At 36.2% G+C, this 24,045-nt stretch overlaps 1 protein-coding gene across 1 annotated transcript; it reads right to left on the bottom strand.

The window, feature by feature from the left end:
• Nucleotides 1–1,094: 1,094 nt before the first annotated feature.
• CUTC (cutC copper transporter) lies at nt 1,095–24,014 on the bottom strand. Its single transcript, XM_084904111.1, has 9 exons — nt 23,809–24,014; nt 20,629–20,700; nt 18,121–18,180; nt 14,863–15,072; nt 14,211–14,246; nt 12,133–12,266; nt 6,074–6,101; nt 2,683–2,788; nt 1,095–1,598 (listed from the first exon to the last, which is right to left on the bottom strand). The coding sequence occupies exons 1-9, from the start codon at nt 23,867–23,869 to the stop codon at nt 1,484–1,486; spliced, it is 822 nt and encodes a 273-aa protein (XP_084760237.1). The 5' UTR covers nt 23,870–24,014; the 3' UTR covers nt 1,095–1,483.
• Nucleotides 24,015–24,045: the final 31 nt, after the last annotated feature.

Raw genomic sequence — 24,045 nt, 5'->3', positions numbered from 1 at the left:
AAAGTATATAATTAAATGCTTTAGCATATTCATAGAATTGTGCAATTTTAGGACATTTTTATCACCCATAAAACACTCACATCTAATTTAAATCTCCTCCCATTTCTTATCTCAGGAACCAGCGACTGCCTGAGAGAGCAGTGCCATTCCTTTAATTATTTTTCTTGTTATTCTATCCTCCTCCCTCCCAATCCCTAATTTCAAGATTAGGGCAGGGTGAAGAGGACCAAGAAAAAAGGCAAAATATCTTCACTGAGCTGGTAGGGTAACCAAGATTTTCCAGTTCATCTGGCACTGAGGAGTTTCCTAGGATATGGAACTTTCAATGCTACAATCAGAAAAGTTCCAAACAAACTGGGATGGTTGGACACCCTATGAGCTGATGCTGTTTATAGTTCACTATCGCTTAATCAGTGGCTTAATCATCGCACTGGTACAGCCCCTTCCCACAAGGTCCAACTCTTAGCTCTTCTAACATTGGAGACCTCCAAATAGGTCAAACACTCAAGATGACCTCTTCCCCTTTCAAATCCTGTCTTTCAGCAGTACAGTCTTTGCTGCTAGAAATATTTATTACTGGGTTAAGGGGGTAACAACCAGATAGCTCTATTACAAGGGTAAGTTTCAACTTTTATGACTAGCAAATAATCTATAGGGGGATGTTTTTTGTTTCTTTAAAAGAAAAAAATTTTTTTTTTTAATTTCAGAAAAGAAGGGAGCACGAGAGATGGAAATATCGATGATGAGAGAGAATCACTGATTGGCTGCCTTCTGCCCACCCCCACACTGGGGATGGAGCTTGCAACCCAGGTATGTGCCCTGCCTGGGAATTGAACTGTGACCTACTATTTCATAAGCTGACGCTCAACCACTGAGCCCCGCAGGCTGGGTAGGTCTGGAAATTTTTATCCCTGCTTCCCAGATCCAGGAACTTTTATGCGTACCACTGTATTCAGTATCATTAGCATCTTGCCCAGGGCAACATACCTAATACATAATAAAAAGAGAAAATGAAGGTAAAACAAAACAAAACTCTTCTCTTTCAGATTTTGCCAGACTCTAGTCAAGATAAAAATTAAGAGACTGCTGTAATAGTATCAACATTTTTATTTTATAAAAGAAAATGCAAAATACTGCTATGAAACTGTACCTAAAGTCACTCTCTAAGTTCACATCTTGCATTTGAATTTTCTCAGTTCTTCGATTAACTCCAATGAAAACAGACTAAACTTCTGTACACGGAAGAAACATAGACCAGATTTAAACATGACAATGAAGATGGCTGGCAAGATTAGGCAAAGGGAGTGATTTTAGCTCTTTTTCAAGTTTTCTTCTTAGAAACATTCTCCATGACCATGTGAGGCTTATAGAAAACACCGTGACTGTCCTGGCCAGAGAAGAAGGTTAAAGCAGTGTTATAGAGAACTGTAAACTGTTCTTCTGCCTTCATCTTGTGATATCCATGCCTCTCAGAGAGGTCTGGCTAAACCAGACTATTCATTGCAATAGCATTCAAAGTCCTTACTTGGGTCACATCTGTTACCTTTAGAGAATATTCTGAGGTACAAAGAGAGGTACCCATGGCAACGCAGGGATTTCTGCAATAGAAACAATAAAGAAACAGATGATTATATGAGTTGTTAAATGAGCCCTCCTATACTGGCACTTCATTTTATAGGCTATTTCATGGCCTAGAACAAGGGCAAGTCAAGGACCTCAGACTACTATATTACATAATTTTTATTAATTTATTACTTGAAATATCTAGTAGCCAAATCTACTAGACAATATAACTGGCTTTGCATCTAAAATGTAAGTTGTAAGGCTCTTGCTTCTTTTACTTCTCACTTTTCCCAACTTATAAATTATCAACTGCCAACTATTAAATTATAGGAGTACTCTCAAGTATAATAATAAAAAAATAATAGTTTCAATTCCTTAACGTGATAAATTTTCAAAATAACTGAAAATAGAGAGCAAAGGTAAAGGAAGCCTAAGTATTAAAGGTAGGAGAGATAAAAATAATTATGACTCTTCCAACCTTACACCATAGTTATTGTTTGCTAAAGGAAAGCACAGGTGAATATCTGACTGACTTGAAGCTGAGATACTAAATTAGTTCATTATTAACTTTTAGCAATGACTTAATAATTTAATGGTTCACCTGTTTAGAAGAGCCTGCTTTTTTAAAGCAAGATAAGAATGTTTTGCACTGTTTTGTGTATGTTTTTAAAGAGACTGCCACATGTAGCACCTCATTTGGATGTGTCTGGAGTTTTGGAAACTTGACTACCATGTGTTCTCCTATAAATGGACCTTGACAGCTTATTTGGAGGGTCTAACAGAGGAGCGTAGCTATGCGGATACCCATGACCGAAGAACGGTCCTCTCCTCTATCAGGGAAGGTCATCCTCTTTGACCTCCTAGAGTAGCTTTGGCAGGAATGCACATGGAACAGTGAAGTAGGAAGGGTACACCTGCCTAGTCAGCTAGATCAGCGGAATCAACCCCAGCAATTAATGGGGTCACAGATGTTGCTGCCAGATCACCTTCACATCAATATGTATATACTAATCACAGCATTTCATTCATTTATCAAGCCATTAACTAAGGTTTTCCTATGAGGGGAAAATAAAAATCAATCTCGTCTCTTCTTGGGTGAGTCAAATAATACACTTTTACCGAAATTTCATTCCTGAATCTCTAGCAGACCGAGCAGAACAGTGGAATTCTGTAGCACCAGAACCCTCAAGGATTCTTTGCAGATTTTTGTCTGTTATGCCACCCCCTGTTGGAAAAAATAAGTAATACATTAAAGTAGAATAGGACTTTGCATAAAATTTAATAAATAAAAAATTTCCATACTGAAGTTTCTCATTAACTCAAGAATTATTCTCTCTCTCTCCTAAACTAGAATAAAGTTAGAAAAGAATGATGAAATACAAACTATAGATTCTAAAGAACAACTGATAAGGACATAGAACCTATGATGGAATCTTCTATGTCCACTGGTTTATATAACAATGTTATATGTTACAGACTTTAAATCTAAAAAGATTATTCTAGGACAGTGGTCAGCAACCCATGGCTCAAGAGCCACATGCAGCTCTTTGGCCTCTTGAGTTTTTAGCAAAGGCCAGCTTAGGAGTACCCTAATTAAATTAATAACAATATACCTACCTATATAGTTTAAGTTTAAAAAATGTGGCTCTCAAAAGAAATTTCAATTGTTGTACTGTTGATATTTGGCTCTGTTGACTAATGAGTTTGCCGACCACTGTTCTAGGACAAGGAAAATCATTGAGCGCTCTATCCCTGTTCCCCCTCAATTAAAGAAAAATCAAATTAAAACAAAAGGAGGCCAGGCTAGAGGACAAAGATACAAAAGCACAGCCTTAGAAATGTGTCTGAAAGGGAATCTCCAAGATTTTCTCTCTGGATCAGCATTCGAAGACCATGATGTCACTGGAAATGGGAATAATGCCAGGTATTATATAGTTTATTCATTATAATACCAAATTCTTATTTCATTTCACAGAAGGATCTGAATCTACTTTATAAAAACTTCACAGTCAAGTACTTTATGATGACTCATTTGTTTTGATGAGCAATATCTTAAAGTTTTTATATAAAGAATATTCTCAACTGATACCAGATTATAAATATAAAATTATTGATCTTTATATCTTTGACTTCTAATATATAGGAGTATTAAATAAATATTTTTAATTATGTTAAAATATGTACTTTGTATCTCAAGGTGCTGAAGTTACTTGACTTTACACATTCTTTTGGACTCATTAATTTTTTACTTAGAGGCAGAGTAACATCACTGAGCCCTAAGAAGTAAAAAGAATACAGATGGAGAAGGTAAATTTGGATCGGAATTCTGGCTTCACCACTGTAACTCCTCAGTTATGTGATCTCAGATAAATTACTTTAAACCATTGAGCATCAACTTTTTTAACCAAAAGAGGTATTCCCTCAGAGCTTGTTATAAGGATTAAAAGGCAAATATGTTATTTCTTTCTGACACATAACAAGATGAAACCATTTTGTTCCAGTTATCAGCAACTTTAGGACACAGATAATACATTTCAAAACACAGAATAACACATCTTTACAGTTGGAACCAAAGAGGACAATTAGTTCAATTTCCTCTCTTTACAGTGAGGAAATGAACCTATCTTGTACGGTTCATTATGAAAATCTCTAAAGAGAAACCACTAAGTTCTATTTATCTTTATATTTTTCCATGATGAATATTCATTAGACATTCAGTTTGACTTATCTAGGAATTTTTCCTTGTTGGTACTTATTTTCATGAAATTTTAATAATTTCTTTATAGATCTATTCTGTGAGCTCCTGAAGTAAAATGATTACTTTATATTCATTTCCATCTTTCATATCCACCATAAAACTTAGCATATAATTATCACTTGCTTGGTAAGGTTTGTTAAATAATCACAAATATTTTTGTATACATCTTCTCACCTCAAGAGTAAGCCTTTTGAGGAAGTAGTTCCTTGTGTAACTCTGTATGCCTTGCACGAAGTTAAAAATTACATAATAAGCAAAGGCAACCTTAATATTAACAATTATCTAAGCCTGGCTATTAACTGTCAAGACTAAATACATTTCATTTTAAATGGAAATACATTAAAAACAGCAGTTAAGTCTCTTTAATAAAGGGTCTCAATTTGACAGATAACATATGCTTTCTATCTGTTCACATTTCAGGGACTTGCTATAGGTCAAAACTTTCCTAAATTTCTGATGCTATACCTTTGTATGGTCTCTTTTTAAAAGTTGGCCTTTATTTGGCTATCACCATTTTGACCCCCTAGTTAGTCTTGTCATCACTGGTAGTGAGACAACCAGACATTCTATGCCTTCTAATGTGGTACAATATGATATATACAGAATCATCCATTAAGTATTCTTACCAAAAATAATTAAACAGAAGCTAATCAAGCCTTATGATCTAGCTACCAGTTTATAGGCAGTGCAGTGGCTAGGAAATACATGCCAAACAATATCAAAAGGAAGCAATTTGATGATAAATCCAGAAAGTAGGACATTTTACAGGTAAATGGCCCAAACTTTTTAAATTTAATTTTTTTAAAAGAAAAACTTCTATGTTAAAAAATATTAAGATAACAACCAAGTGTAATATTTATTCTTTGATGGGATCCTGATTTGAACATATCAGCTATAAAAAACATTCTGAGGGCAACTAGAGAAAAGAGGGGATTGATTATTAAATGGCATGAAAGAATTAGTGTTTATTTTGATAAATATAATAATGGTACTGTGATTACAGTAAAATGCCCTTATTATTCAAAGATACATAAAGATAAAATGTCATGATGCCTTTAAATGAACTTTAAAATACCTCAAGATAAGAAGAGATAAATGCTACAAAATGTGAAATCTATAAAATGAGTAAATGCCTTTTTCTACTCTTTTATAGGTTTGAGAAATTTAATAAGAAAAAAATTAAGATAATCTTTATATTTGTCTCCCTCTGATACTAGGTAACCTTATACAATTCTTTAAAAATCATTCATTTCTAATGAGCTATAATTAATTGATCTTATAGTTATCATCAGGAATACATGATCCATTTGTGCTGACTACAAAGAATTTGGTGATCAGATTTTCAGAAACTGAGCATTATATCTTATCCAGGGATATTATGTTTGCTTACACTTTGTTAACAACTGATACATTTGGCCCTAACACAGAGTAGCAGCAAACTTGGTGTGCCTCACTATAGATGACCATCTTCATTCATAAAATTCTACACTGTAGGAGAGCAAACATGGGGAAAGCCCAACTCTACTCTACTTTTTTTTCTCTTCTCTGAGCTTATCCCTGATAAAATGTTCTCTTCCTTATCTAATGTTTAAAATTCTAGCAGAGATCTGCCATCTTAAAACAATTTAATCAAATTAAATATTCTTTCTGAAAACCGCATACTAAAACTTTCTCCCATACTGCCCTGCCTCCTTTGCTCTTCCTTCATCACAGTTCAGTGTTATACTAGTGAATGGATAGATAAATAAATACCTGGCATTACCACAATCCTGCCTTTTGCCTGAAAAAAAGAAAAAAATAATAATTTTTATATTAAAGTAAATTTTAATATCTTTCTCTAAATGAGATAGTAAGGCAGTGAGAACAGAAACATAAGCATATTAAATTTTAAAAATTACTATTAATGTTTACTTTTCAGTAGATCTTTTGTTCCTCTGGGATCTTAGGTAAGTAAGATGTTCAGCAAAGTAACACTTTCTATCCAGTTATTTATTATATTACTTTAAAAACTTGTACTGTTAATGCACACAAAGACTAGAAGGATACAATATAAATACAGAATAATCACATCACTTTAAGAAAAGTCATTACTGAAAGATAATACTAACCTGAGCTCTTGGTATGTTATGGGATAGAAGTAGTTGAATTTAAGATTTCAGCAGGAAAGAAAGAGCATAGGGTGATTGTAAATTATTGGGGAGGGGAAGAGGAAGAGGGCAAGAAATACACTCAAATTTTGCATCCTCAACTAAATTCCCTAGCTTATCATACCAATTAAATAAAACCATATGTCCATTTAATTGGGTTTTAAGTAATAAAACTAAACTATATGAATTGCTTTAATTTATGATAATTCTAGAAGCTAGGTATTGAAATTTCCTTACTTTTATTCTAATTTCTATCACATTTCTTAAATAAATTTTGGTGATAAATCACTGAAAGTCAAAAGAAAATCACCCCATTAAAAATGTATACTTAGTGGAACTGCTAGTAGCAGCTAGGTAACAAGGACAGAATAAAAATTACATATATGTCAAGCTCAACTAACCTGCAGAATAAAACCTTTACATTATATATAATTTGGATTTCTTCACATGTGGATTCCCTGAGAGGGGTTTTTAATACTGGACCAGTCAATCCTGTCAACCCAACACAATTCTATGTGATTTGCCTCAACTGTTCAGCTTATGTATTCACTCAGTCTACACTTTACCCAACTCAGGGGTAGATAGACAATCTTTCTTCTAATGAGTGTTGCTGAACAATGAAAAAAATTCAATCAAGAACCACCCGTAACTTAGTTTCTTTTTCCATAAAACAATGAAATATTCAACTAATGTATTCAATAAATACAACTAATATTTTAAAAATATTTAATTCTATATCATGTCCAGTTAAGACAAATGAGAAAACTGAAATATGGGCTTAATGTGTGGAGCAGAAATGGGGAGAAAAGCAAAAGAGGTATCATGTCCAATGTGAGAAGAGGGGCAGAAGGATCAAGAAAAAAAAAGGATACAAAAGGAGAGAACAGAAACCAAAAGGGAATAAAGTAAAAACTAACACCAGAAATAAATGCAAAAAAAAGGAAGAGAAGCAGAAAGTCTCAAAAGCAGTAATAGCATGTAAGCAGTGAAAAAGAAAGGTAATAAGTAGGGAAGAGAATATAGTCATGAACAGAGGGAGAAACAACCATTCTCCTTACGATTAAGACAAATTATAGATATTGTAATGAGCTCTAAGTAACTATCAGTGTAAAATTAAGGTGAATATTCAATATGATAGTCTTTTGAGACATTTTATGGAGCACAGCCACAAATTTTAATGCATTCCCAAAGAGCTAGATATATTGGAGAAGTCATATATGAAAAGGGTTCCAAATTTTTTTAGTTTTAAGAAAGTGAGGGTAAGATATGATATACAGGTGCAAAAAGGGAAACAGAAACCGACAAATGACTTGGAAAGAATGGTCATAGAAAAAATGATGGATTGCTATAAAATTGTTTTAGTGTAAGTCAACAACAAATTGTATTCTACACTGTGCAAAATTAGAACCCCCAGACTAGTATTTAAGTAATAGAGACTCAGTAAAATAATCAAGTAACCTTAAACCCTAACTTCTGGCACAATTTTTCATAATAGCTGGGTTATATGTCATTATAGAAAAATAGCTCCAAAATTACTATATATATATATTAATCCTGTGAAAATCTGTAGATTTTATAGTTTTTTTCAGAGGATCCCCTTCTGAACAATTTTCTTTAACCATGATTAAATTGATCAATCACATTACTCACCTGCCTATCCATCCAACAAATATTTACTAAGTGCCTAATATATATCAGATACTGTTTTAAGTATGAGAAATACTGTGGTTGAAGGGATCAAGAATATGCCACTGTGGCAAAAAAAAAAATTATATATATATATATATATATATATATATATATATATATATATATATATATTGAGCTAAGACATTTGTTATTGAAATTCCTTATCTGCATAAAAGTAGAGCCTCCCAAAAGGACTAAAAAATATTAAATTGCCATAAACCTCCTCCCTGTACCACATCTAAATAGGTATCAGTCATAAAGCTATCATATCTCCCACCTATTCTCCTAAGGGTCCATTTACCGTTCCAAAAAGCCATTTGTTTTCTCATAAATACCCTTTCTACTTCTAAGTTCCCAAGTGCTCTTTTCCCCTTCCTCTTAGATGGTGTATCAGCCCCAAATTTTAAGCACTTCTTTGAGTTACATTTCTTTGTAAACTTTCAAACATACATACATGTGTGATCAAAATCTGTTTGTTTTTTTCTTGCTATTTATCGATGGTCAGTTGAATTTGTGGGCCCTCTAATACTGAACCTGAGAGGACAAAGAAAAAGTATTTTGCCCAGTGTTTGGTTCTGTGATTGAGCATCGACCCATGAGGAGGTCACGGTTCGATTCCCGAACAGGACACATGCCTGGGCTGCAGGCTCCATCCCCAATTGTGGGGGAGGTGAGGAGGGGGAGGCGTGCAGGAGGGCAGCCGATCAATGATTCTCATCATTGATGTTTCTCTCTCTCTCTCCTTCTCTCTTCCTCTCTGAAATCAATAAAAATAGGTATTTTTTTAAAAAGAAAAAGTGTTTTGCCCTGGGCAATGTGGCTCAGTTGGTTGGGTGTCTCTCATGTACTGAAAAATTGCTGATTCAATTCTGGGTCAGGGCACATGCTTGGGTTGTGGGCTTGAACCCAATGAGGAGAAATAAGGGAGTGCAGGAGGCAGCCTATTCATGTTTCACTCTCACATGAATGTTTCTCTCTCTCCCTCTCCCTCTTGCTCTAAAAATCAATTTTAAACGTTTCTTTCCTGACATGGTGAACAAGAGCAAGTTCCTACTCTCATGGAGTTTACATGTTCAAGGAAGACTGGTATATTTATATAATAAAATTTCAGGTAGCAATAAGTACAATGGGGAAAAATTAAGCAAGGTAATAGAGAGTAAAAGGAGAGGGGATATTTCATAAAATTTAATAACTGTTAGAGAAATAAGTGGAACAAGACTGTTTAGTATTTTCAAATGTACTGAAGGAAGCATCTATAAAACATTCATTATCTAGAAAGCTGAAATGATTTTAAGAAGTAAAGGAAAACGTGTGATTTAACTGTTTCTCCTAAGTAAAAACTTTCTAAGACAGAAAAATGATACTTTTAAGAGATGAATTTTATCACTTTTTTGGGATTATTTATAGCTATATGCTTGCCTAAGGTTATAAAGTGATTTAACAATATAAAGCACACATTTTGTTATTATCTGAAGTAATCCACAACTATTCTAGGAGGTAGGTACCATTATTATGCTAACTTTGTGTTTTATTTATTTTATTTATTTATTTTTTATATTATGCTAACTTTGTAGGGGAGGAAACTGAAGTTTAGGTTAGGGCAAGATCACTATAAGAGGCAAAGCCAGGATTTAAATACTAAGCCCAGGGCTTAGATAGGCTTTAACCAATACATGTATAATATATCTTAAAAATAATTGTTTCAAGAAGTAAAGTTAGCATGATCCCATTTACACATGAAATCTGAAAAAGTTGAATACATAGAAGCGGAGAGTAGAATGGTAGATACTAGGGCAGGGAGCTGGAGGAAACAGGGAGATGTTGGTCAAAGGGCACAGAGTTGCAATTATTAGGATGAGTATGTCCAAAGATGTATAGCATTGTGGGGGTTCAGAACAAGCCGTTCTAAGATGTGACTCAGTAGTATGCTGATTCATTTGAGCTTGACTTTGAATTTTAGCAGCAGGCTTAAGAGAAACTTCTGTCCCTCCCTCCCCTCTAACTAATTAGAAGAACATAGAGGTCTTGCCCATAACAAGCTATTATATTATCAAGAGATAACTACTTGTGACCTATCCATAGGGTAGGGCAAACTTCAATTTACTAAACCTCTGTTCTTATGATCCTGTAATGATACTTGGAAGCCCCCAACATGCATCCCTAACTTAGGATGTCTCATGTACTCATGCTTCCTTTCTTCCTCTGAATTTTTGGGGGTTATTTTCTCTTGTTAACCTGTCTCATATTTAAATGATTATTAGACCAGCCAGAAGAACCTTGAGGGTAGAGGAGAGTTTGTTTCTTCCCCACAACATTATAACGATAGTGAATAATGCTGTATTTGAAATTTGCTAAAAGTAGATTTCAGGCCAAAACCGGTTTGGCTCAGTGGATAGAGCGTCAGCCTGTGGACTGAAAGGTCCCGGGTTCAATTCCGGTCAAGGGCATGTACCTTGGTTGCGGGCGCATCCCCAGTAGGGGGTGTGCAAGAGGCAGCTGGTTGATGATTTTCTCTCATCGATGTTTCTAACTCTCTATCCCTCTCTCTTCCTCTCTGTAAAAAATCAATAAAAAAAAATAAAATAAAAAAAAAGTAGATTTCAGGTGCTCTCCCCACACACACACTCACACACACACACACACAAGCACGCCCCTTGGTCATGACCATAATACAAATGCCCTGTACTTACTATATACTTAATAAATATTTGTAAAATCAGTAAGTTCCAGACTAGCAAAGTCACATCAGATCCTTATGTGAAATTTCTAAAAATTATTTTCATGACTATACAAAAGATATTTACCTAGGAACACTAAATATTATTATTAAAAATAGCAGAAGTAATAATAATAGAAAATAACATGTATTAAGATGTATTATATGCCACATCCTGTGCTAAGGCTCTTAGATATCTTATCTCTACCAACGCTCAGAGCAATCCTATAAAAGAATATTAAACTTATCTCAACTTCACAATTGAGGAAGCAGAAGTTTAAAGGTTAATGATCTACTCCACGTTACACAGTAAATAAATTTCAAACCTAAGTCTCAAATCCAGAACACTTTCTTCTCAAAGTCCATACTCATTAATTCAATGCCTATATAGTGATGTCAAAAAAATACAGGTATTCCCCCAATTATAAAGCCATCTTCTGACGGCTCTAAAAATGTTGCTTAGTAACACACAGGGCATACAAGAGAAAAATACTGTATTTCCTCCCATCCTATATAATTAAAGGCTAATATGCAAATTGACCAAACTGTGAAATGACTGGTCACTATGATGTCCACTGACCACCAGGGGGCAGATGCTCAATGTAGGAGCTGTCCCCTGGGGGTCAGTGAGCTCCCACAGGGGAGTGTTGCTCAGCCAGAAGCCGGGCTCATGGCTGGCAAGTGCAGCGGCAGTGGCAGGAGCCTCTCCCACCTCCAAGGCAGTGCTAAGGATGTCCGACTACCAGCTAAACGGGACGGGGCCTAAGCCGGCAGTCGGACATCCCCTCTCCTGGACTGCAAGAGGGCGCACACCAGGCTGAGGGACCCCTGAGTCATGCATCTCATGAACTGGGCCTCTAGTCTTGATATAAAGAAATAAATGAGAGAAGAATATAGTTTTAGTGTTAGAATTCTCCTAAAATGATAATTACCTCAAATTTCATATGGGATCTCCTGAGTATACATAGATAGTCAGTGAAAAGATATGGCTTAAAACTACGCAATAAAGATGGCTGAGAAAAAGTAAAATTTGCTCTGGTTACCCAAATTAGGTAAGATCTGTCTATAATCTGATTTTAAGAGCCTTGATTACTAGAAGAGCTCATGTGAAAGAAGAATTATATAAATACATTATTGCATACTTGTTTTTTTCCTATAGGGTAAACTTGAAGTCAGTAATATTTAGTTTCACAACCCATCGGACAGCAGATTATCGGGAGAACCACAACAGTCTTAGGAGGAAAAGAAATGGCGTGTACCTGATCTATGAGTCGCTTTATCAGAGGTAGCCCTTCTAGCGCTGAACTGTCACAGCCACTGGTCAATACGCGTTCAAATCCCAAGGCTAACAGAGTCTCTAGTGCTGCCATTGGATCCTGAACCATGTCAAAGGCTGAAATAAATAAAATTTATTTAAATTTTGAACAGATATCAGTAACACAGTGATGATTAAAATGTAGTATATATACAGTGGTGTGCTGGACCTGGCTGGTATTGGCTTATATGAATCCATTGTTAAATATTCAGAAATTTTATAAGCATGATTGTTAATCCATTGGCAGTTTGAAATCACTTAAGGTGGGAGTATTTTTTTTAAATCCTCACCCGAGTTTATGTTATTATCAATTTTAGAGAGAGAAAAAGGAGGAGGTGGAGAGAGGGAACATAAACTGGTTCCTTCCAGTATGACCCGCAATCTGGGTCTATGCTCTGACTGGGAATTGAACCCTAGACCTTTTGGTATACAGAATGATCCTTCAACAAACTGAGCCACACTGACCAGAGTAAGAACAGAGTATTTAAACCACAGAAATCAACAAATATTATATATCAGGGTTTTTCCCCTAAGAGCCAGTTTACCAGCAACCACAGTCTGCATACAACTGATGGTATGCATGATCATTTAGGTGGTACACATCTGAATAGATGCGTTTACTTAAATGCAGATCATTGACAACCTAGCACCTATTTCTTCTTTCCTCCTTCGTAATAGAGTCCAGTTCTTTTTCAGATATCCATCCCCCTTTCTGCCCATGAATCAAATGTTCTTTTAGAGAAGCTCACCTCATTCCTAGATACAGAAATAGTTTTGTCAACCTTAACAAGCGACAAATTTCATTTCACTGGTCACTGTAATTCATTCTTTTGGGGGCTGCATAAGACCTAAGCCAATCTATTATAATAAAAATGAATCTCAGGATTCTGGCTTGGAATTCTGTGACAAGTATATATACTCATAGGCAATGCTTACTCTCTCCCTCTGTTATAGCCCCCCCCATCATCTATATCTATCCTATCTATCTATCTATCTATCTATCTATATCTATCTATCTATCTATATTGATTTCAGAGAAGGAGAGAGGGAGAGAGATAGAAACATCAATGATGAGAGAGAATCATTGATTGGCTGCTTCCTGCACACTCCCTACTGAGGATCAAGCTTATAATCGGGACATGTGCCCTTGACCAACAATGAACCTGGGACTCTTCAGTCTGCAGGCTGATGCTCTATCCACTGAGCCAAACCAGCTAGGGCCCCACCATATATATATATATATATATATATATATATATATATATATATATATATATATATATATATATTATTTTTTTTTTACCACCATCTATTTTTAAAATATATATATATTTTATTGATTTTTTACAGAGAGGAAGGGAGAGAGATAGAGAACTAGAAGTGTCGATGAGAGAGAAACATCGACCAGCTGCCTCTTGCACTCCCCCTACCGAGGATGTGCCCGCAACCAATGTACATGTCCTTGACCGGAATCGAACCTGGGACCCTTCAGTCAGCAGACCGACACTCTACCACTGAGCCAAACTGGATTCGGCTACCACCATCTATTTTTAACAACTTTTCATAACTAAGGCTTCATATATTCTAGAAATTGTGCATTTCTAAATTTACAACTGTTATTCCCAAGATCAGTATAAAGAAACCCATTGGGCCCTGGCTGGTATGGCTCAGTTGGTTGAGAGTCATCCCATGAGTATCGAAAGGTTGCAGGTTCAATTCCTGGTTAGGGCACATGTCCAGGTTACTGGTTCAATCCCTAGTAGAAGTGGGTGCAGGAGGCAGCTGATTGTTGTTTTTCTCTCTCACGTTGATATTTATTTCTCTCTCCTCTCTCTCTCTCTTCTTTCCTCTCACTTCCACTCCCTCTAAAATAAAAATTTTAAAAAAAGAAAAAAACAAAAAAGAAACCAATTGATAACAATGTAACACTCTAGAATTGTGTCCCAAACAAAGGTTGTGGCATTTGGTGAAATTAGAAAGCTGACACTATTCAACAGAATTTCTAAAATGGAAATGACTCACCTCGGTGGAAAGTGACTGGCAGAGGACGGCACAGAGCTATAAAAGAAAGTCACACAACAACATGAATGATGAGAACATCATTGATTACTATATATAGAATTCTCCATGTTAGATGGGACTTTATCTTCCTCTCCTAAGTGAACTGAAATAATAATAAAATGGCAGCCTTTCAAATTCATAAGTCCTATATTTCCATTAATCTCTGATTTTTATATTTAAAAAATCATCCACTTCTTAGAGGCACCAAATAAAAATTATATAATCTAGCTACTACAAGGACAGCATTTTATCTATTACTCACTCCTCTGAGAATCTTCAAGAATACTTGGCCTAGTAATATAGTTTACTCTGTCCTCTTCACATTTCCCCATCCTCACCAAATGCAAAAGCTTTTGTAGTTTTTGGTGCAATGGTTGAAAGAATCAAGGCAAACTTTCCTTTAATTTTTCAGGAACGTGGTAAAACCTGATCTATAGAATAGAGTCAAGAAGACTATGACACACATACCCCCTGCCCAAACATCTAAAAAAATCGACTGCTTATTATAGTTAGTATAAGTGCCTAAAAAGTCAGTTTTGTAATTGTGCTTTTCAATATTGGAAATATTAAATGCATCATTAGAGGCTTTTTGGTCTCAGATACAAATTCTTACCCATAAGCGACGTGCACAGTTCTTTGTCAATTTGTCCATCTTCAGTCAATGCCCCAAATACCAAACCATCAGCACCATAAAGCTTGGCAAGACGAATGTCAGCCTTCATCACCTCAACTTCACGATCTGAATATAAAAAATCACCTCCGCGTGGCCGAATCATCACAAAAACTGGGATCTGGACACATTGCTTCACTACTTGAAGGACACCTATAAGAATAGAAATCAGACTAATTAAAATACAAATGTGAGCTAGAAGCTCAAGGAAGTCAATTAAATATTATTGGTCTTTTACATACACTCTTTTTTTTTTTTGATTTTACAGTTTTATTTCATAATATGATAAATTACAAAAGTTAAAATTAGCTTCAACAGAAATATCACTTGATTTTCTTGCACACAGAATTGTTTTCTTAGAACTGAAAACTTAAAAATTTATTCCCAACAATTTTATAACAGATAAAATTTACCTGATTTAAAATTTTTTTTATTAAATTATTATCTGTGTACATATTTTAACATTGCCCCCCCTATACATACGGTCTTTTACATACACTCTTATGATAGTATCACTTCTATAAGAAATGGAAGAGTTGACTGAGGAAACCAGAGAAAAGTGGATCTAAAATGAAAAAAGGACACTGAGAAGAAAAAAATAGCCCCATTAGTTAAGTAATAAGAAAAATAAAGATAAACGAGAACAACTTAGAAAACAGAAGGAAATTGATGCATTTTAAAAGCTCTTGTCAGTTCCCAGAACCAGGGAGTCGAAGTTCAATTCCCAGTCAGAGCACATGTCCCTGTTGCAGACTCCATCCCCAGTAGGGGGCATGCAGGAGGCATGTGATTTTCATCATTGATTTTTCTATCTCTCTCTCCCTCTCTTTCCTCTCTCTGAAATCAATAAAAAAAAATATATATATATATATATATATATATATATATTTTAAATTATAAATAAATAAATAAATAAATAAATAAATACACTTGTCAGTTGAACAAAAATTCTCTTACTGATATGTAACATTTGAAAGTATAATAACTACCAGGCTCATTGTTCTGCCACTGTATTCCAAAGATCAGGTTTCTCCTTTCTAATTGATTACAGCTCTACTGAAAACCTACTATAGAGATGGTTGCACAGTGCTAAAGTTTATGATCCTTTAATGTCAAAGTCATTTAGTAAAGATCTTTTTTTTGAAACAGATATGTAAAAGGAAGCAAAGTTCTACTTATTTGTGATTTCATTCAGAGATCCATTAATAAAAAGTACCTAAAAATTACACAATTCATGACTAGCTCAGAACTCAATAGTTTATGATCTGTGGCAAGCACCATTAGTGTTTATCCAATATGAATTTACTTCCTTTTTCCTTGCTGAAAGAACCCCAATTTTGCATGGGCTAGCAATATGCCTAACACCAAGCAATAAACCATGATTGCTGTAGCAAAAAAATCAGATTGCAGTCAAATTTACAGATATGTTCTAGAGATGTCATAGGATGTCTAGGGAATGCCCTTCTTTAGTGAGAATATTTCAAAAGACTATTGCATGTATATACCTTTTATACTAAACAATGCCATCATCAATCTCAAAAGAATATACACCTTACATTCAATAAAAAAAATTATCAGACAGGCTCTAGCCAGTTTGGCTCAGTGGATAGAGCATCAGCCTGTGGACTAAAGGGTCCCGGGTCTGATTCCAATTAAAGGCACATTACCCGGGTTGCAAGCTCAATCTCCAGTAGGGGGCATGAAGGAAGTGGCCAATCAATGATTCTCTCATCATTGATGTTTCTATCTCTCTCTCTCCCTCTCTGAATTATCAGGCAAGAAAAAAGATGCACCGTGAGGCAATAAATCAATCAAACAAAACCAACCTAGAAATATACAGATGTTAGAATTAGCAACTAGGTCATTAAAATAGCTATTATAACTTTAATCTATACATTTAAAATGTTAAGAAGCTGCATGGGAGATATTACAGACTCAAATTTCTAGAGATGAAAATTAAAATGTGTAAGATGAAAAGTACAGTAGGTGGAATTAACAGTGATAAGATATTACAGAGAAAAGATTAGTAAACTTGAAAACAACGCAACAGGATCTATACAAAATGAAACAAAAAGAAGACAAGTGCAGTTCAACAGTGAATTGTAGAACAAATATAATCAATTATAATCAATTGAAAATAATTATAAGTATAACTGAAGTCTCTAAAAGAGTGAGTGAATGACATTGAAAACTGAAAATTTTCCAAATGTGATAAAAAATATAAATGTACAGATCTAAGAAACATGAAGAAAATTACACTCAGGTAAATCATAATCAAATTGCTCCAAACCAAAAATGAAGAAAAATATCTTCAAAGCAACCAGAGCTTGTTTGGAGGTTTTAACAGGGGAACACAGCTACTCCTATACCCTTGACCGAAGACCGGTCCTCTTCTTTTCGTTCAAGCACGCACGCACGCAGCCTCGAGAAGGACACTCATGGATCAGTGAGGGAGGAAGGGGACCTAGCCAGCCAGATCAGCCATGTCAACCGAGGTAATCAATGGGGTAACAGATGTCGCAGCCAGATTGCCCTCACATCCTAAAAGATAACTGACTCTTTAAAAAATATCAGAGTTGTGAGCCTTCCGGGCAGGTTAAACAAGAGTGGAGTGATCAACCCCAGATTTGATATGAAACTCAAGATCTAGAAAATGGCAGACTAACCTGCTTCTAGCATATCAGTTTGGTTTCATTGTACTGTCAACATCAGTGGGCAGCATGGATGATGAAGAAGCAAGACCAAAATCCATGGGAGGGAAAATCCTGGGATTCTTTTTCTAGGGATGTACTACATGTGTGAAAATAAAATGCCTCAGTGAGAATAATAACAAGTAGTGTGCAATTTTTAACATATGTAGAAGTAAAGCGTATGTCAACAACACAAAGACCAGAAGGGGAGAAATGAAAACAAAACTCAATAGACCAAGGATGCCAAAACTGAAAAATAAAAGAAAGCTCTGGTTGTTGATATTACTGCACAGCAACTGAACCAATATTAAGAGCAACTACCTATATCTCAACTTTTTAATGTCTAAAAAAATCTACTTGATCACATCTTTGATAGACAAGTTTATTTACAACCATAAGCATACCTAACTGATACAATATCCATAGCATAGTTAACATGTTAATAACATTGTAAAGGATTCCAATGAAACAAATTATCAATTGTCTCCAGGAATCCAAAAAATGGACTTACCCATGCTTGGTGTGATTCCTCCTTCCACTAAGCCGGAACATAATTCAATCCGACCAGCACCTGTGATTTTTTTTAAAAAGCATTGCTTAACACAAAAAAAATTTGAAAATTGAAACATATTTTTAAAGGCACCAAAGGACTCATATGCACACATATAAGCATAACCAATGGAAACAGATAATAGAGGGGTAAGGGCATGGGGGGGCGGAGCGTGTGGAACAGGAGAGGTCAATGGGGGAAAAGGGAGACATATGTAATACTTTATTTTTTATTATTTTTTAAAGGAAATTAGTAAGTACATTTTATTTATTTATTTATTTTTTAAATATATTTTTATTGATTTTGTACAGAGAGGAAGGGAGAGAGATAGAGAGTAGAAACATCGATGAGAGAGAGTCATCGATCAACCGCCTCTTGCACACCCCCTAGTGGGGATATGCCCGCAACCAAGGTACATGCCCTTGACCAGAATCGAACCCGGGACCCTTCAGTCCCCAAACCGATGCTCTATCCATTGAGCCAAACCGGTCCCGGCCATATGTAATACTTTAAAAAATAATCTTTTTAAAAAGCATTGCTAAAAAATTACTGCCCAAAACAGACTCCTATTAAATAGCAAACTTAATATTTTTTCTAAATACAGAACAAAAAGAGAAATAGAGAAATCAAATTATAAAATGTAAAAGTCTATTTTTAATTCCACCTATACTCTCCAACTCACATTATATTATTGGTAGTCAAATTTAAGTGTTAACTCAAGTTAAATTAGGTCTCTTAAAATTTTGTATTACAGTGCTGTCTCTCCATGTATAAGGAAGGGACTTAGAATAAAGAAGTTTCGAGCCTTAGCTGGCTTGGCTCAGTGGACATAGCATCAGCCTGGGGACTGAAGGGTCCTGGGCTCAATTCTGGTCACGGGTACATGCCTAGGTTGTGGGCTAAATCCCCAGTAGGGGGTCTGCAGGAGGCAGCCAATCAATTACTCTCATTATTGATGTTTCTATCTATCTCTCCTTCTATCTTCCTCTCTGAAATCAATTAAAAAAAAATATTTTTTTTTTAAAAAAGAAGAAGTTTCTAGATTGACCATAGTGGAACTCTGGACTCTTCGCTAATAAGAAAATAACAATGTTTTCCAAGAGACTCTTTATTATTCTAAACTTTAAACAGTTTAATTCAAGGTAATTTCAAGAATAAGAAAATATGAAAGTTAAAGAACTATCAGACTATGGTGTCTTATGTCTAAAGGTCTCAGGAACTAAGTGGGTATTTTTGATGATATTAAAAACAAAGTTTTAAGACATGTTAGTAATATTAAGGTTATTTTTTTAAGTTGTCCTTTTAGAGATACATACTAAATTATTTGAGGATGAAATGACATGATGTTCAACCTGGGGGCTCAGTGGTTGAGCATTGACCTGTGAGGTTGAACTCAAAGGATTATTTTTAAAAACAAAGATGATGAAACCCTGGCCCATTGAGTCAGTTGGTTAGAGCATCATCTGGGTATGCCAAGGTTGCAGGTTGGATCCCTACTCAGGGTACATACAAAAATCAACTCATGAATGCATAAATAAGTGGAACAACAAATTGAGCTCTCTCTAAAAACACACACACAAATAAATATTTAAAAAAAAAAAAAAAAACACAAAGAAGATACAACAAAGACCAAATGTGGCAAGCAAGGTTGAAAATATATACTAAGTTGCTCTTTACAAAAAAATTGTAGTCACCACCCCCCTTCAACACTCAAAAAAGATGAAAGATTGGTCATGTACTAAAAATGGATGAAGCTAAGTAATGGGTACACGGGGATTCATTATATTATTTTCTCTATTTTTATATATGCTTGACATTTTCCATAATAAAAACTAAACAAATTTCCTGATCCTGAAATGCTTCCTATTAAAACCGTTCACAGTGCAAAAGAAACCTTAAGGTAAAAATAATGTGTGTGTGTGGGGGGGGGGGGGGGGGGAGGGCGGGTAGATAAGGTAGAAATCTTAAATAAATTAATTTGGAAAAATTAAATCTTTGTTAAGTTAAAAAAAATGAAGTTGATGAGTAAGCAATATTGTGGACACTAACTCAAAACGTAAACTACTAGGGAGTAAGACTAAAAAAAAATCCTAATTTTCCAGTAGGTTTTTTAGTTGTTTTCAAAAGAATTAATAGAATCCTTCCTAATCACAAAGGCTGCCAAGGTCAGTTCACAGGATTCATTTTCAGTCTCTTAAAAGCACTGTAGCCCGGCCAGTGTGGTTCAGTGGTTGAGTGTCGACACATGATTCAAGAGGTCACTGGTTCAATTCCCGGTCAGGGCACATGACCAGGTTGCAGGTTCAATCCCCAGTTGGGCACATGCAGGAGGCAACCAATTAATGTTTTTCCCACATTGATATTTCTATGTCTCTATTCCTCTCCCTTCCTCTCTCTCTAAAAATCAATTAAAAAACATATTTTTTTAAAAGGACTGGAAACTATCATTCATTCTTCAATTTTTCTTACCTCCTCTTTCTGCATTTACAGCCGACTCCACTGAATCAACACACACTTCCATGAGAAATCCATTTGCTGTCCCTAAAATACATGAAAAACAATGCAATACCATGATGGGACTATTTATCCAGACCAATCCACCACTATCATTTTATATTTTGCTGCCAAAATTCAAATATCCAATATAGGAAAGTGTATAAGTATATAAGGGCCCATGAATGCAATAAGATATGTTAATTATAAAACTGATGTCTTTGGATTATGAAATATGAACACTAACATACAAAAAATTTATATTGGAAATAATATTTACTGAATGCAAAATTAAACTTCCTAAAACACAGACCTCATCATCACATTCCAGGTCAAGATTCTTTCAATGCTTCTCAATGAGTGCCTGCAGAATACGTTTGAACTTCTTTACAAGGAATATGTTTAAGTGCTAGGATGGACTTCAAACCCTGCCCCTCTCCATACTTGTGATTTTAGACAAATTACTTGGCCTAAGTTGTCTATACAACTTAGTAATGGTAGTACCTACCCCAGAATAGTGAAGATAAATCATGTAAAGTGATATATCAACTAAATGTGCAAAAAATACAACTTTCATTAACTACAAGGTATTTTCTCTACATGCCTTCAGATGTTCCTAATCCTCATTCCTGCTTTTGCTTATGCCATCTCCTCCTTCCAGCTCCATCTCTGACTGCTAAACTCTTCCAAGATTCATGTCAAACCATATTTCCATGACCTTTCCTCTCTCCCAAAGTAGGAAATTGTATCTCCCTTTCTTGAACTCATATAACTCTTTATAAGTTATATGTTCTTCTTTAAAACACTAACTGTATCTCTTCAAAATATGATTTTCTGTTATTATTTATGTAGATAAATGTCTGATCATTCTTGCTTGATCTACAGTTTGTAAATAAGGTCTTTTTCCCCACAAAGTTTATTTTTTAACTTACTGATTTTAGACAGGGAGGAGGGGGGAGAGGAAAGAGGGATAGAAAGAGAAACATCAATCTGTTGTTCTTTTATTCATGCATTCATTGGTTGATTCTTGTATGTGCCCTGGCCAGGGATTGAACCTACAGCCTTGGCATATGTTTTTTTAAAATATATTTTATTGATTTTTTTCAGAGAGGAAGAGAGAGAGATGGGGAGCTAGGAACATCGATGAGAGAGAATCATCCATCAGCTGCCTCCTGGACACTCACTATTGGGGATGTGCCCGCATCCAAGGTACATGCCCTTGACCAGAATCAAACCTGGGACCTATCAGTCCGCAGGCTGATGCTCTATCCGGTTTGGCAACCCTGGCATATTGATTGTGAGGATGAGCTAAGCCACCTGGCCAAGGCCTAATAAGGTCTTTATGTGAGAAATCTTTATCACCCACAGTAAGCACAGTGTCTACCATGGTCAACAATAGTCAAGCAAACATTTACTAAAGGCAGAATAATTAAAAATTCATAGAAAGTCACATATCTGCACTAAAAAGTATGATGAAAATAGTTTTGAATTTTTTCTGTAAGCTAAACACATAATTTTTAAAAATTAAGAATTCTGAATGCATACTTCATGCAATATCTGAAAGAAGGTTACCACATGCAATATCTGAAACAGATTGATGTTGATAATGATTACAACTAGGTGCTGGGATTTGGAATGCCTTTACTATCTTTTTACTTTCCTACATTGATTGATTTTTCTTCTACCCAATATTGCTTTTATCATTTTTTTAAAAGCAATTTTTAATTTAAAAAACAAAAATCTAGCCTGGCTGGAGTGGCTCAGTATTTGATCATCGACCTATGAACCAGGAGGTCGTGGTTCAATTCCTGGTCAGGGCACATGCCTGGGTTACAGTCCCCAGTGGGGGACATGTGGGAGGCAGCCCATCATGATTCTCCTTCATCATTGATGCTTCTCTCTCTCTCTCTCCCTCTCTGAAATCAATAAACAAACATTTTTTAAAAAGAACATAAATATATCATCTGCTAAGATCAAGTTGCAACTGTTTCATTTATTTAAAAGACTATCTGTCTCAAACAGTGAAAGAGTTAAGCACCACCCTTTGCTCTTAACCGGCAGTGCTGCATTAATTCTGAGTTTTCTGATAGCCACCCATACCAGCTGTCAGGTCACTCTAACTGGACAATGCTGCAAGGGTACTATGTGCCTCATGCAAGAAAGGGCCTTGACTAGGAGAGGGTGGAGATGCACACAAAGGCTATGACAGAAGGCGGAGGAAGGCAAATCAGTTATGGGGATCAAAGAAAAAGGTTATTTGTTTGGAGCAGTTCTCAAAGTGTCGTAGGTCAGTTAGCTCTGAGAGCCTTAGGGATCTTAGAATCTTAGATGATCCTTTTAGGGTCTGTGCAGTGAAAAATTTCATGACATTAAAATTTTATTTGCCTTTTACACTTTGATTATTTCACAAATGGAATTTTGGGCAGGCTACCTCACATGTCAGACTGAATGCAGAAGCAGGTATAACACAGGCATGAGAATCCCAGTAAGCCCGATGGGAAAGAGGTCTGCAAACATACAAAACCTGGGCACTACTCCATTTTGCTTGTTCAGAAAAAGAAAAAAGTTATATTCGTTAACATGTAATGGGTTTATTATGGTTATTTTCTAGTTAATAACTATTTTAAAACTTTGTTTTAATTTTAAATAGTCAGTATCAATAGATTTAACCTATATTAAAAAAAGAAAAAAAAAGGCTTTGAGGTCTTCAATAATTTTTAGGAGGGAAAGGGGATCCTGAGATCAAAAGCTTTGAGGGCCGCTGGTCGGGAGGAACCCAGAATTCACGGAGGGATCTGCCAAATCCCTGACACCTGGATGCCATCCCACCCTGGCGCGCCAGGGCCGCTGTAGCAGCTCCAGGCGATGGGGCGGTCACCACAGGTGCTCGCCATCTAAGCATCACAGAGACGCTCCGGGACTACGGGAAACGTGAGGCTCAGAGAAGCTAAGCAGCTCCAATACAATCGCTCGACGATACAAGGGGGCACCGGGATTCGAACCCACACGTCTGGCTCCCCGCTCTCACTACACGCCCCTTCCCAGGCGCCCCTTCCCACGTGTTTAAAGCCGAAATGACAGTCGCGCAGAGGGAAATCGCCGTCAATCCACTGGTCGACCAGAAACCCCCGGCCCCCTCCTCGCGCCTTTCCGCACCGGCCTTCCCGGACGGCATCCGCGCCCGCGTCCGCTCCGAGGAGGACCCCTGCCTCTTCATCCTCCACGCGTTCCTCCCTCGCGAAACTACGGTTTCCGCTCAGACCCGGGTTTGGGTGCGCGTTCCCGCCGCTGCGCACGCCCCCGCGCGCCCCAGGCGTCCACACCCCAGCAGCCCCCGCGACGGCCGAGACGCCGGCGCAGGCGCAGGCGCTGCTCGCCCCCGCCGTCTCGGGA

This window comes from Pipistrellus hanaki, assembly GCF_964339955.1.
Source record: "Pipistrellus hanaki genome assembly, chromosome: 14".
Lineage (NCBI taxonomy): Eukaryota > Metazoa > Chordata > Mammalia > Chiroptera > Vespertilionidae > Pipistrellus > Pipistrellus hanaki.
Note: the sequence above shows the minus strand (reverse complement) of the source record. Positions and strands in the feature narration are given on the sequence as shown.

What these genes read in the sequence shown, in the direction of transcription:
- CUTC (XM_084904111.1), bottom strand. Translation starts at nt 23,869, where the DNA reads ATGAAGAGGCAGGGGTCCTCCTCGGAGCGGACGCGGGCGCGGATGCCG. An exon ending in GATGCCGTCCGGGAAGGCCG is followed by an intron (nt 20,701 to 23,808) that starts GTGCGGAAAGGC and finishes CATGTATTTTAG; the next exon opens with GGACAGCAAATGGATTTCTC. An exon ending in GCCAGTCACTTTCCACCGAG is followed by an intron (nt 12,267 to 14,210) that starts GTGAGTCATTTC and finishes TATTTATTTCAG; the next exon opens with CCTTTGACATGGTTCAGGAT.